This window comes from Suillus subaureus (assembly GCF_016647635.1).
Source record: "Suillus subaureus strain MN1 chromosome Unknown BJ212scaffold_24, whole genome shotgun sequence".
NCBI lineage: Eukaryota > Fungi > Basidiomycota > Agaricomycetes > Boletales > Suillaceae > Suillus > Suillus subaureus.
In genome coordinates, this window is record NW_024538580.1 from 448,532 (window position 1) to 462,426 (window position 13,895).

Sequence of the window (13,895 nt, forward strand, 5' to 3'; positions counted from 1 at the left end):
GACAAATGTCGCCGATCTGGAAGAACCCCTGCAAACTGTGAGCAGCACAGGGGTATCCCTGGAGCAAAGAGTTTCGCCACGAGTCCCGGTGCGATCCAAGTACACAGTGGAGTTCGAGTATGGGAGCCGACGTCATCATAGTCTTGACGGTGACGTCGCCGATGCAGGTGTTATATTCTCTGGCCAGCTATATGACGTCATGGAGGCATAGGTGTATAAGACCAGACAAGCGTAACGGTCTATCTCAGAACAACCATGTCGAACACAGTTAACAAAGGTCCCAATGTCGAGGAAGCTCGGGGAAACGAGTGAGTAATCTTTTGGCGTACAGGTCCCCATGATGCTGACCTTTCGTCCTTAGGAAAGCTCGGCATGAGACAACAGCTGCTCACGCGCAGGCTGAAGCACCAAACGCCCGTGCTGCACATCAAGTGGAACAGAACGCAGAGCACGTTCAACAAGCAGCAACCAAAGCAGCTCAGGCTGCACAGGTAAGCTGTGTTCGTTCATCCCGGCGAAACCTTACTTACGCATTGCAAATTGTAGGGAATGGGATCTGAGCTGACAGGAGAAAGAGACACTAGTACTGCCTTTGAAGTCTTTAAACGCGAAGCGGCTCAGAAGACGAACGCCGCAGCCTCCGAAGGGCAGAGAGATTTCCATATGGCCAATAATCCCAGCGCAAGTTATTTAGACCAGGCAAAGACATTCGCGGAGAGTGTTGCCACTTCTGCTCAGGTGAGATAACGGTTTACATTGTCCCTAGACTTGAATGCCTATACGTTTCGTAGGACTATCTTCACAGTAGCACAGACCCGCAAGCCACTTCGAACAAGACAGGAGGAGATGGCACATCATCATTGCAGACGTCGGCATCATCTGCTGTTGGAACCGCTCAGCGGTACTTTGCATCTGCACAAGCCGCCGCTCAACCGCACATTGACGTTGCACGGTCCACTATGCAACCACGGGTCGAGAAAGCACGCCAGACAGCGGAAAGCTACCTCGGGATGCACTCTGGTACCTCGCATTCTGATGCGGTCACCCCGCCATCAACTGCGCACCTGACCACCGAAACGCCCTTGAGTGGTAAAGGTGTTACGGGTACGCCTAACGCATCTACAACAACCACTGCTGCCGGTGCAGATGAGAGAAAGCTGGAGCCTGAGTCAGATGTCGCGTAGAATGTTATAACACCGAGGAATTGTGTAGCCATAGATGTAATATTGTTTATCGTCTCCTGGAGACTTCCTCCAACTCGCTCTTGGATGACTGCGCTTGCAGGCAAAGGTAAATTTCGTGTGAATAAGTGACAGCATGATAAACTGTGCAATGTGCATACTCATTACACTCACCTGGTCTGGCATCGACGTAAATAATTTTAAATTAGTCTCGAACGAGTTAGCCTGGCAGCTGACAATTTTTACTGACGCTACAGGGAACGTTCGAACTATTATTTCAAGACTAGCACCGGTATCAACCTGTTGTCATTCGGTTGTGCATGTGAGCTCTAAAGCTAACGTTTGATCCCGCGGAAGCAATCCCACGTGCGTGCTCCACCTGTTGAGCTCCACGTATACTGGAGTTTGCTCTGGTGCGTCCGGACTCTGGAAGAGCTTACTCTGCTTTTTTGAGTGTCCAATTCTATCTCGTTTCTCGTTTCTCGGTATCCGTTCTTCGTCCTCAGCTTGCGTTCATCTTGCAATGGTTTCCAGGCAGGGCGCCTAACGTGACACCATATGTTGAATTTGTCTATGATACTATAGGACTAACTACATGGCACTTCAAGAGTACGATGTCGACGAGACACTCGAACGCTAAGTGCGAGAGAAGAAGAAAAGACAATATAATAGTAAACGCAGTGTACAGACATCGCTATATATTGTAATTATTAGTAGGTAAACGTCCAAAGGGTGAACGAACCACTTGTTCTGAAATAAACACCCTTGATTCAAAATATAGACCTTTTCCAAGTCTTCGTGTCCACCCATGCTTGATCGGCAGTCGCGGTTATGCCTTTTCTTTTCTTTCTTTACGTTAGAAAAAAAAGAAAGACAAAACACGAGCCAAAGCAAGGCGACAGGCCTGGCCAACATTTGTACCTGCGAAGGCTGTCTTCGATTCCAGTGAATCAGGGTATGGTGATTCATTCAGGTCAGATGCTGACCTCGTAGCAATATATAGTCCATTATAACACGTACATACAAGCCCATCGGCATTATCGGTCATCATGTTTGACCTTATGTAGGGGAAGGAGGAATTTCTGATGAAGTTCCTTGGGACACCAGTTCGTGATCGGGAAAAGATCCTCAAGTCATATCATTACTCAAACTCAAATTTCAAGGGCAAGTGGAACAAACGCTGACGAACAAACAAGATGGGTTTTAACTGCCATGTTGGAATTACGGGCTACAATGTCGAATCTAAGGGTGAAAACGAGCACCATCCAAAGAACGACAATGTGTTCCGAAGATGTTGAGCAGAGTCGAAGGTCTTTTCGTTACGAATGACGTGAGGGGTCGAAGGAGCCGAGAAAGTTCCGAATGATGACAGGTCACAGGGCCTTCAAGCTTCAAGATTCGAGCTCAATCAGTGCAAGTGTAAGTTGAAGGGTCAACCGGTCACGAACGAAACCGAAATGGCTGAGATTAGATTAGAACCGGCTAACTGCGATCGCAGTCAAAGCCGGATTGATTTGGGGGTGATAACGATGGACCGTTGCAGTGCGCCGGATCCCTTGAGTTTTAGTCTCAGATAATAGGCCTACGGTATCTGCTTATATCCACCTACAATCAAGCTCCCAATAAGCTCCCATCATCATGGTAAGTTGCTTTGCGCAGTATAACCTGCTCATAAACTGATTAGATCTCTCCGTAGGATACTTTCATTAATCTCGCGAAGCAAGGTTACGAGACGTACTCTGAGTCTCAGAATCAGTGTAAGTAGACATCCGCCATTTCGTATTGCAGGAATATTCAAACGAAGCAACAGCTCACGTACACAAGACCGGAGGCCAGGAGTACAACTCTCCTGACAACCGCCCTCCCCAATCTTACAGATCCTCGTGTATGTCATTTACTTGGTGATCACTCCCATCGCGCTCACAAGCGAACAGTCAACTCGGACGAAGTGAACCAGCATATTGACTCTGAAAACCATGGCTTCGCAAACCAAGCACTGTCTCATGCGCACAGGGTTTGTTGTTCCCCGTCGAACGTCTTGAGACCCCCCTCATCACTGCGAACCAGACTGTCCAGCATCAAGGTGAAATCGACGAAGATGGTGTCCAAAACCTCAGGAATGCCCACCAACAAGCATTCAGCTCTGAGGGTCGGGGCCCACAAGGCATGGCACCCGATGCATTGGGTGGAGCTGCGGCCTTTCAAGTAAGCCACTTCAAGTATGATCAACATCAAATTCACAAATATTCATAATTATGCAGGTGTTCACGGATATGATGAGCGGTGGCGGCGGCGGAAGTCACGGAAGCAGCGGTGGAGGCGATATGCAGAGCAAGCTTGTTGGCATGGCCATGCAACACGCTTCCTCGCTCTTCGACCAATCTGGTGGCGGATCTAGCGAGGCCAAACAAAGCGCCATGAACAGCGCTGCTACTTATGTTATGCAGCTTTTGATGAAGAAGGAGATGAGTTCTTTCATCGGTGGAGGCAGCAGTGGAGGCTTGAGCGGAATCATGGGCATGGTGCACTAATTCCTGATTTCATCTTTCATGACTTCTGACCCTGTCCTATAGGCAAGCAAGTTCATGTAAATGTGTCAAGGGGAAAGAAGACTTCAATAAATTTTATATTTTGGGCGCGGTGCTCGCCTATGTGTGGACTTGCTTTTGTAAAATACAGTGCTCGTACCCAAATTTAAAGAACAATACAAACAGCAGGTACAGATCAGTACAACAATTTGACTAGATAACATTGAGTGAGCAAAAAGCAAAGATATTACGCGAGTGAAAAAAAAGCAAGAGCAACGATTAGACAGCAATAGAATACAACATAAGCCAAGATGCGCTATCATAGGCATAGGTCTTGCAAGGTGCATACGGCCCGCTTCAGGGTATTAGATGAAGGGATGCAATAGGACGCTGCCGTAGCCCTTCACTGCTAGATGTTCCGCAGCAGTGAGGCCTGGCGTGCCAAAGGTAGAAAGCAAGCTCTATCTGGAGCATGCTAAAACGAAGTCCGTGCACTCCCACCGTGGAGTAGCTCATGACGGTGCGCGAACAGGATTCACTGCTGAGGCCGCATCGAATGAGAAATCGAACGCCGGTGACTTCAGAATGTGCTCATTCCCGAATATGCTTGAATTAAAATCAAGCTGAAGTCCCCCCCCTAGTGAGGGAACGCTTTCCAAAGCATCGCCGAATAGATCGGTCGTATTTGAAGAGAAATTGTATAATGACATTGGAGGAGATGCAGGCTGTGTTGAAGGTGAGGGGAATGGAGGCGGCGTCGTGATGCCAGGGGAACTGCTCGATGTGGAATTCGCGCTTGAGAATAGGCGGTTCTGTGAGGAGCTCTCAGATCCGAATGAAGACGAACGCGAGGGCGATGATGACAAAGGTGAGGCAACAGATACCTCTGAAGCGGCTGGTGTGACACCCCGGTGAGAAATCGAGTCCCCACGAGGAACGCGCTTTGGTAATGGTGCCGTTTTCCGGCGGCGAGCCTTCTGCCCTGTTGGGGTCTCGAAGGCCGGCACCAATGTCACAGGTCTTGATTGAGGACTGGGAGTATCGAAGACATGGCGACGAGCCGCGGTGGCAGGAACAGAATGTAGCGGAGCACTGACGGGTGTGATATGCGTAGGTGTCCCCCGAATGAGGGCAGGCAGAGGCGCAAGGAAGGGTATAACCGTGATGGCAGCCACAGCTGCATGTGAATCGACGCTGCCGCGTGAACGCGAACCAGAATCATCTAGTATGTTTATCCTCGAGAAGCGGTCCACGAGCCCATCAATGTCTAATGTAGGACATCGAACAGCTGTGGTCATTGGGCGCCGGAGCCATTTTGGCGCACCGAAATTTGTCACACCATTCTTCGATGGGAAAGGATCATACGTGCATGAAGGGGGATACAACGATGGGAATGCATGCAAAGGTGCCAGACGCTCGAGTGGGTTGCATTCGTTGTCTGCAATAGACATCTATGGAAGATCTTGTCAACAGAACGAAAATCGAGAGGGATAGCACACTTACCATCTCGTCCCCTTGCTTGGTAGGGCAATCTGAAAGACAGGAATACGAGGTATGCGCCTTCCATTCTTCCGGTACAATGAATTTATCCATACGCTGGTATAGGTTATCCAACGGAAGAGTGGCACCCTCAGTCGCTGCTTTCTTCCTTAACACTCGACCTTCTTTCTTCATTCTATTACGCCTGTTTTGGAACTTGGGATTATTAAGATCAAGACCTAATGCACACTGATAATTACGCGTACCCAAACATGGATCTGACGATATGTCATTGCTGATTTCTTTGCGAGGAAAGCCTTGTCGGCATGAGTTGGAAATGGGTTCTCTGCGAAGAAGTATTCGAGCAATGGAACATACTCCTGTACAAAGTTATTACACAGGACTGGACGGGTGAAGGAGGGAATTAGACATACATGATTAAACCTTGATGTACCACTCAAATTCTGTACATTGCCACTAGTTGACGAATGTTTAAGATAAAAATCAACACAATCTTGTCTCCAGGCCATAAGTTGTCTGAGATATAGCTCGGTGAATGTGGACAAGATTTTTTGTTCGGGGACATAGCGAAACTTGGACGGATATTGGGCCTGGTTTGAGCACATAAGTGCTAAAGCCGAGTGATAGAAAGCTCGCAAGTCAAGAGCCCGCTTCTGGTATGCTTGGTCCATTGCCACAGAAATGTCGGGACGGGCACCAGCAGCCAAGAGAGTGGATTGCATTGATGGTGGGTCAGGAAGGGAGATCTTAGCAATAGGTTGTCGCAAAGAACATGCTTGAGGTGCAAACGAGCACGACGATGTCGAAGCAAAGGGTTGAGTGAGGCATTGAATGTCTTTAACACGTTGTATAATCTGCTTTAAAGCTGAATCGACAGAAGTCATTTGAGCCGTCGGAAATGTGTGATTGGAGCGGTATGATCAGGGTATGATCGCGACCCAATTGCAACCGGGTTTTGAAGTATATTCTGGGGACAATGAAGTGAGGTATTTTGGTAAGAAAGCGATATATTGAAGGTCCGCATTGTCTGTCCAAACAAATACATACATACATACGAGCAAGTGTCTGCATCTCATCTCTTCATCTCGAACCAAATTCTACAGGATGGACAAAAACATAGGGCAGCGCTTCCTACAAGCGGAGGACACTCTGATCGATGCAATGTCGCGCGGCGACAACGACTCCTTGATGACATTTGAGTCGTTTTGGAATTCATTGCATGCAGACTATTCCCATTGTGTATCCGCAGGAGGACTATCCGACGACACTATATCGCTTGCGAGCTTGGTAGCTTCGAGGGATCGCTATCATCTCGAAATGCTTTTTGGACTTCCAAAAAGCACGTGAAGAATCAACAAACCAATTTATTGAGGGTGTGGGGAGTATTCTAGATGGCTTCGGTCGCGTCACTATCTCACCTCCATCCACACTCATAGCGCAAAATGCACAACCACCAGAATCTTCCTTACCCCCGTTCATTGAACCAGCATACAAATGGCTGCTGGCTAATATCCATAACCCTTACCCGTCGTCTGATACGAAAGCGGGTATTGTCAGGAGCTCCAGATGTTCTATGAACTCCGTTGTTGCCTGGTTTATCGGCGCTCGCCGTCGTATCGGCTGGACGACTATTTGCCGCAAACACTTCAACAATTGCCGAGCTGACACAGCTGATGCTGCTTCTCGTGCTCTGGTCAAAGAAGACCCTACCCGTGTTCTTGCACCAGTCATCTTCCATGACTTCCAGCAGATGAAGACTGCTGCACAGGATCTTTATGCGTCTACTTTCACCAAAAGCGCGCTTGCAGGTGACCTTGATGCAGTAGTCAAGGATATGACAGAGGAAGACAGATTGCGATTGGAGCGTGAGAAGAAGGAGCGCGCCCGAGGGGAGAGGAAACGACGCGAGGAAGAGAAGGAGATACGGAGAATCCAAAGAGCGCTTGACAGGCAGGTTCAGAAGACGCACACACCTTTTGCTTCGTATCCATCTCCCAGTCATTCTCGCACTTCGTCTCCCATCTCCACTCTCGAGGAATCGTGGACAGACGAGAGTGAAGACGAAGAAAATGATTTTATTCCACCTGTTCTCGCTGGTCGAAAACGACGTGCCTCTGTATCGTCTGAATCAACCGATCCTAGGCAATCTTCATGTGCAGACCGGCCGATGAAACGCCTTCGGTAAGCCATCGTCGTTCCTCTGAGCGAGCTATCACTCATTGACATTTTTCAGGCTTAATGCGAAGGTCCCCACCTCCTTTGCGAATAATTCCACCTTGCCATCGCCCCCATCAACTAGCGATGGACTGGATGGCAGTGATGAAGTCGAAATTATTGCACCTCAGCCATCTTCAGGGTCTTCACGAAAGCGAAGGCTATCAGACGCTGATGTTCACACTGTGCCCATGCGTCCTAGAGGTCTCCTTGCTGGACCCCGTGTTCATGCTGTGTCAGATCCTCTTCCAAGGGCATCCGTCCCTCTCCAGTCAAACATCGACGACTGGTTCCAGACAAATTTCTTCGAAATTCCTGGTCCAGTCAAGAACGTCGGTTTCGATCAGTTTACCCCCGTTGACATTGAAGTCTTCAACGGGTATACATTCCCTGACACAAAAATAGATTCCACCGAACAACCCTTCCAACAAAACTACACTCCGCCCGCACTGGTAGACCGTACGTCTGCACTATCGTATCCTACGATCCCACCACTAACATTTTGTCCAACAGTTTTATCGTTTGAGGCAAAATCAGTTAATTTGGAAATTCCTTCCCGCGCTTCTGTTCCAGCATCTGATCTAGGCGATCAGGACAATTTCAATTTCTTCAACGCAATATCTACAATTGCTTCCAATTGTTCTGGCGAGGCACCTGGAGTTTCCACGGCAATCGACACCATCTTCCAGCCGCCAGCCGACCTCACTGACCTCGTTCCTTCGGACCCTTTCAGCTGGACAGATATCTTATACTCTGAACACCCCTTCCTGTCCGACATTAATCAATTCTCGCTGCCATCATCTTGCGATGAATTCTCACAACTATTACCTGAGATTGATCTCTCTGCGCTCCAGCTCCCCCCGTTATACACCTCTCCACAACCACAGCCTCCCTCATCTGTTGATTGTGCCCGCTTAGCGAAGCTGGAACAACTCCAGCTTCTGAGAGAACAAACCCGACTACTGGAGCAAGACCTAGCGGTGTCTGTGTAAGTGTTCTTGTTCTTGGTTGGCAGCTTTGTATGCTGATTCCCGAGTTAGATGATCGTCGATGTCCTCTCTTCGTTCACGCTGTCTATATGCGCTGTGCGGTCTATCAAGATATAAGTAATCTTATTCATATCATATCTCTGCTCATCATCGTGCACATTGCACATTGCATAATATATCCTACATCATGACACTCATCTCGCATTTACCTTGTTAACTTGTTACATATTGTTCCCCTTCGCTTGACAACCGCTCTGTATATACCAGGACCAAAAGAGGACTGTTGTAATTCATGCAATAATCGTGCTCTAAGATCTAGTTGAAGAGAATAAATGCAGCGGGATGGTTTCATGTAGTATAGATCCTAATGTCTTTCCGGAACGACACCATCTTCCATCCTCCATCTACCAACTTCCCGCATCGCTTCTGCGTCGCCGACTTCAAGCTCAGGTGCATCAAGCAATGCGCTGAGCATTAACCACGGGTCCCTCCCACCACCGTACTTCAGCACCTCCTGCTTGTACTTGTCTCCCAACTCGCGGTTGAGGGGGTCAGCAGAAAAGATCTTCCGCCACACATGGGATGCAATAGCACACGATCGAAGTGATACGAGTAATACGTCGCACCGTATCCAAACAGGTGCCCAAACTGGGTCTGGAACGATGTCCCAGGTGCATGCGGGATCAGGCCGCGATTATTGTATAAGTTCGCGAGAGCGGTCGTTGAGTCGAAGCCCGGCTCAAGGACGGAGGGGGAGTGGTACACCTGATCAAGTAGAGAAAGTAAGATGTGATTGTGGGTATCGATGTACTGGCAAGAATCTTCATGGTGGTTTCCAGTTTGGTTGATGATAGAAGAGCCGTCGGTGTCGAAGAGGGAGAGAACTTTTGGGGAGTTGAGGAAGTGTTCCATGAGGATAGAAGGTAGCTCGACAAAGTCAGTCGCACAACGTGTCCCTGCAACATTGTGGTACTCTGTCTGGCCGATCATGGCTTGAAATTTAGTATCTTGTCAGTAGTTATGATCTCAGTGAGATCGGGGAATTCTCACAATGCATGGCGTGTCCCATTTCATGGAACAAGGTCTGAACTTCATACCATTCGAGAATGGTGGGGCCCCGAGTAACAGATGGCGGTACAAAATCGCAAAGCAGGACTACCAGTGGCAGCTGGAACTCGCCATGCTCGCCGCGTAGTCTGTGCCGCTTAGTTGCTTCGAATTCGATAGAGGGAGCAACGAATTCATCTGCTCCGGGTATTCGCAGATCGCCAGCTTCATCATCATCGTCCGTCCGTCTGGAGCATCTAACAGTGTAATGTGCCGCTCCGCGCGACTTTCCGCTACGCGCGAAGAGATCAGCATATATCCAACCAACGACGCCTCTATCTTCGTCAACCACTTCTAGTTTGTGTACGTCAGAGTGCCATACTTCGCTAGATGCGACATCAACGGGTCGTAACGTTATTCCATAGAGGTGTTTAAATAGTCGTGAAAGGCCCATAAATACACGTCCGAGTGAAAGAGGAGGGAGGGGAACCGGTGGCGCTGGCGGTTCGGGTGGGCAATAATAATCCCTATCCCACGCCTGGATAATAGGGAGGTCCGTCGATTTAAGATGTGCTTGCTTCCGTAAACGCAATGTATGCAATGCTTTGCGAGCAACAAGCGTAGTCCGATCCAAGAAGGTACCCAAAAAATGATTGACATTTTCTACATAACTTCGACATCAGGACTGGCCGACATGCTACCACACGTAACCGCTCACCCGGAGTTTTCGCCATCTTATCGCTGAGCGTCATGCCAGCATAACTGTCCCAACCCACTAGGCGGCTCAGCTGTGCACGCGCATTCAACAACCGCTCAAGGCGGTCAATTTGCTCTGCACTGCTCATGTGGCCTGCCATGTACACCTTTCTTCGTGCTTCTTCATCAGGTGCCTCGCGCAAGATCATGTAGGCTTGGTGAGAGCCCGGATAGACCAGCAAGTCCTTCTGCGTGAAAAAAGCTTGTCTTTGAAGACGAGCGCCCATTCCTCGGTCCTTCAAACCTTCAAGCTCGGAGGGCTTGATCTTCACCGGCGGTCGCGGGGCAGAAGCTTCCGTGACAAACGCGTGACCTACAGATAGAATCTCGGACGAAAGGGACACAAATCTCTCCCTTTGTTCTGGGGGAAGTTTGATAGCAGACTTTTCGAAATCATGCCAGAATATCAGTGCTGTTTGAAGTGCTTCCTGACTGAGAGACTTGACGATTTCTGGGTCGTGCAGTACAGTGTGCAGCACCTGCCAAAGGAAGTGACATCTTAAAGATACGGAAAAGTGCACGACTCACTTCACATAACCCGACATGAGTATTCAGTACATTCATGAACTCGCATAATTTCTCGTAGCTCTCCGTAGCACAATCCACCCACTGAGCATCAGGATGTGCATTCCGCAAGAGCTCCGCTAGGTCGATGACACCACACAGGAGATCACTGAGTCTGTCCAGATTCTTGATCACTTTGAAGAGCTCGGATCGAGATTCCCTAGCTCGCAATATTCGTTCTGTCAGGAGTTGCGCGCGTACGAGGGTCGAGTCAGCGAGCGCACTGAACGCAGCCGGCGTCGTCAGTTGAGGATGCTGAAAAATGCCTGTGACAAATAACGGTGAGGCTTTCTGCCCTGTCTGCGGTTGGTCGAAGAGAGAGACCAGTTCTGCATCATCCGAGGACGGAGGTCTCACCAGAGTTGATGCTGTTCGGCGAACCAGACCAAGCTCGTGAGCACGAAGATCACCACGAAACTTTGGTATGGATCGCGGTATCTTCTTGAAAGCATTCTCCGCGATACGTGCAATCATTCGACGGCGCTGGACGTGGTTTTGAAGCAAAGTCCACCGAGGACTTTCACCGTGACTATAATTTGGACTTAGTCCGATGATTGCACCCGCATAAATATTACCTAAAAGCAATCGACCGGGTTAACAAGGGCACGCTCGCGAGCATCAGCCTCCGAAAAAAAACAAGTATCAGTTGGAAGGTTGATTACACTTGTAAAAACATCAGTATCGTGATCGCTAATAAATTGCACATGGGAGCACAAGGGGAGGTGATAAGCTTGACGCGTTTTTTTTTGGAAAAAATGAATAGATATATAGTACAAACGTGGAGGATCAAAAATCCACTGCTGTATCATCATTGCAAGACCTACATAGGTCAGAGGGAGTAATAAGATGAATGATTAGACTAGGCTGATCAATGGATGAGGCTTTGCTGGTATGTGGAATATTATGGAGTGCGAGTAAAATGGTGAAAAAGAATAAAATGCCATGAGTCGAATGAAGCGACGAGATAGAAATTGTGATTATGCATCCCGCAATCCTTCCAGGGGAACTGGTGACAAGCTAAATTCTCTCCGGCTGTCGACGTCCATCGCATCTCCTTTGCCATGTGTCGGGAGCGAAGTGTTACTGGTGCCGGAACGGCCGGTATCTCCGTTGTGTTCATGACCGTTCAGGGAGGTTGAACCACTACCACCAGGTGGTAGGACGTCAGAAGGCGCAGAGATCGGTTCCACGGCATAGAACCAAAACTTGCTCTTCTTCTTCCCTCCGAGCTGCTCAACTGCAATCTCAGTTGGTTTGACAGCTGCTGCGCCATTCGCTTTTGCCTTTGAGACGCCGTTTAAATTCTCGGCTGGCAAGACCGGAGGCCAGCCTGCAGACGTAGAACTCATTGTGCTTTCTTCCGTTCGAGCACGTTTTGATGGACGCTCCACAGGTGTCTCTTCAGAAGGGCCGAGACGAGCCGACCTCCTTTCACCTTTCCATTCAAAAGCAGACAAATCAGGGGAGGGTCGCTTGGTTTTTGTGGCGCGAGTGGATCTCCGCTGCGCAGTAGCCTCCGGCTGCCGACGGCCATGTGATCGGGAACTACCAAAGTTGTCCTCCGTAAACGGCTCGTCATCATAGTCATTGTCTTCCTCAAATTGATATTCATCCGCATCGTCCTGATCATAAAAATAAGTTAGCAATCGAGACTAAACTTGATGACAACCGCTTACCTCCCCACTCTCGGCGTCATGGTACACGTAGTCGGGTCGACGAGTTTGTCGTCGCGTGCGAGTCTGTCGAATTTCAGCTTGGGCCATGAGTATCTGACGTTGCTCTATCTTCTTGCGGGCCCTTTGTACGCGCTAGACGATTGGTGAGTAAATGTTTCAAGTAGCGTTTCAAGTGAAAGTAAGATCTATCTGTTATTTACTGCTGATCAGGACAAACGAATACTCACCGCTAAGTCCGCGTCAACAATATCTATCCGGCTTTCGAGTGCCTTGACGAGCGCAGTATGGGCTTGTTCTAGTTTGTTTTTACGATCGCCTTGCGGGGAAGATGCTTTCAGCTTCTCAATCACAGCAAGGTACTCTTCACGCGTCGAAGAGACCGCCTGGAACGTCGCAGTGATTTTCCAGGGGTTAGTTGACACGTATATCCGCGGGGAATCTAAGATAGATTAGAAACGGGAGTCAGCCGGAAATCCTTACAGACGGCTAACGCCGGATAACATGGGGACCAAAAAAATGCGGCCTCGCACCAAATACACGCAAATAGGAAAGAGGGCGAGGAGCTTGAAATGAAAGACACACGAACCATCTGCGACCCAATACCGCTTGCGTTGTGCATCCTGGCCTAATGGAACAAGTTGCAGATTCTGCTGGCTCTTGGAATCATTGGATTCAGGAGGGGCAGTTTCAGGGTCTTTCTTCTTGTGCTTGTTCTGCATCACGCCCCATGCGCGATCAACAGTGCTTTTTATGTCAATGGAATGCGTGAGCTGCAATTCCACGAGCTGGCGAAGAACTTGGAGCTGTATGGAATGTAACGTGACGCGCGCTCAGGGGTAATTCGTACAGCATGGCAAGACAATGACAAACTTTGAGATCCCAATCGGCTGCGAAAAACCCGCCTTCTAAATCGGCAAAAGGGTTCACATTCGACCTGAGTTCGTCGTCCCAGAAAACAGTTCGCTCCGATGCCTTGAATGCATCTGCAAGAACAGCATTCAAGGTGGCAGAGATCTGATCAAGACTAACAAAAGCACAATGACGGTCAAACATTTCCCTTGTGTGAACGAGCTGTGGCAAACAGTGCTTACCTCAAATTACGCGTCTGCGGTCGCAGATTCAGTATAAACTGCTGTAAAATCTTTTGGAGTATGGGATCTGGACCATGCGTCAAGAGGGCATTTTCAAAGCTGTTATCGGGGGAAATCGCGTGTTTAGTTGACACAAGTGAGGTGCATGTAATGCGGGTGTGTGCTCACTCCATCGGTGTTTCCAATCCCTCCACCTTCGACCTCAGATTCGTGAACTTGCATATAAAAGAGTAAACAAATAGTGACTCCCATCTATCGGAAGGGTGTTTAGCATTTGAGGGAGGGCAGATGTGCCCTTTCTTTTCTGTCTGCTGTGCAGCAGACATGATGCAGAGAATGAACGTGAAGG

The 13,895-nt window shown here is 48.9% G+C and overlaps 6 protein-coding genes across 6 annotated transcripts; 3 read left to right on the plus strand and 3 right to left on the minus strand.

Moving 5' to 3' along the window:
• Positions 1-255: 255 nt before the first annotated feature.
• BJ212DRAFT_1301188 (uncharacterized protein) lies at positions 256-1,184 on the plus strand (the record flags this gene model as incomplete). Its single annotated transcript, XM_041333091.1, has 4 exons — positions 256-308; positions 362-491; positions 547-738; positions 792-1,184. 4 exons carry the CDS (start codon positions 256-258, stop codon positions 1,182-1,184), a joined length of 768 nt encoding a protein of 255 aa, XP_041191162.1.
• A 1,635-nt stretch (positions 1,185-2,819) lies between these two features.
• On the plus strand, positions 2,820-3,772 carry BJ212DRAFT_1301189 (uncharacterized protein; the record flags this gene model as incomplete). The annotated part of the gene is made up of 7 exons (XM_041333092.1): positions 2,820-2,822; positions 2,878-2,938; positions 2,992-3,066; positions 3,116-3,195; positions 3,258-3,386; positions 3,443-3,703; positions 3,755-3,772. 7 exons carry the CDS (start codon positions 2,820-2,822, stop codon positions 3,770-3,772), a joined length of 627 nt encoding a protein of 208 aa, XP_041191163.1.
• A 366-nt stretch (positions 3,773-4,138) lies between these two features.
• Positions 4,139-6,201, minus strand: BJ212DRAFT_423931 (homeodomain protein 2). The gene is made up of 4 exons (XM_041343164.1): positions 5,623-6,201; positions 5,455-5,568; positions 5,213-5,404; positions 4,139-5,160 (listed from the first exon to the last, which is right to left on the minus strand). Exons 1-4 carry the CDS (start codon positions 6,091-6,093, stop codon positions 4,222-4,224), a joined length of 1,716 nt encoding a protein of 571 aa, XP_041191164.1. The 5' UTR covers positions 6,094-6,201; the 3' UTR covers positions 4,139-4,221.
• Positions 6,202-6,313: 112 nt separating this feature from the next.
• On the plus strand, positions 6,314-8,415 carry BJ212DRAFT_1482746 (C-terminal domain of homeodomain 1-domain-containing protein; the record flags this gene model as incomplete). Its single annotated transcript, XM_041340480.1, has 4 exons — positions 6,314-6,448; positions 6,501-7,390; positions 7,443-7,882; positions 7,937-8,415. The coding sequence occupies 4 exons, from the start codon at positions 6,314-6,316 to the stop codon at positions 8,413-8,415; spliced, it is 1,944 nt and encodes a 647-aa protein (XP_041191165.1).
• Positions 8,416-8,776: 361 nt separating this feature from the next.
• Positions 8,777-11,253, minus strand: BJ212DRAFT_1482747 (mitochondrial intermediate peptidase; the record flags this gene model as incomplete). Its single annotated transcript, XM_041340481.1, has 5 exons — positions 8,777-8,947; positions 9,007-9,404; positions 9,463-10,122; positions 10,178-10,694; positions 10,744-11,253. 5 exons carry the CDS (start codon positions 11,251-11,253, stop codon positions 8,777-8,779), a joined length of 2,256 nt encoding a protein of 751 aa, XP_041191166.1.
• Positions 11,254-11,756: 503 nt separating this feature from the next.
• BJ212DRAFT_1275701 (uncharacterized protein) lies at positions 11,757-13,872 on the minus strand (the record flags this gene model as incomplete). The annotated part of the gene is made up of 7 exons (XM_041331234.1): positions 11,757-12,401; positions 12,456-12,587; positions 12,683-12,894; positions 13,042-13,258; positions 13,326-13,479; positions 13,547-13,645; positions 13,715-13,872. The coding sequence occupies 7 exons, from the start codon at positions 13,870-13,872 to the stop codon at positions 11,757-11,759; spliced, it is 1,617 nt and encodes a 538-aa protein (XP_041191167.1).
• Positions 13,873-13,895: the final 23 nt, after the last annotated feature.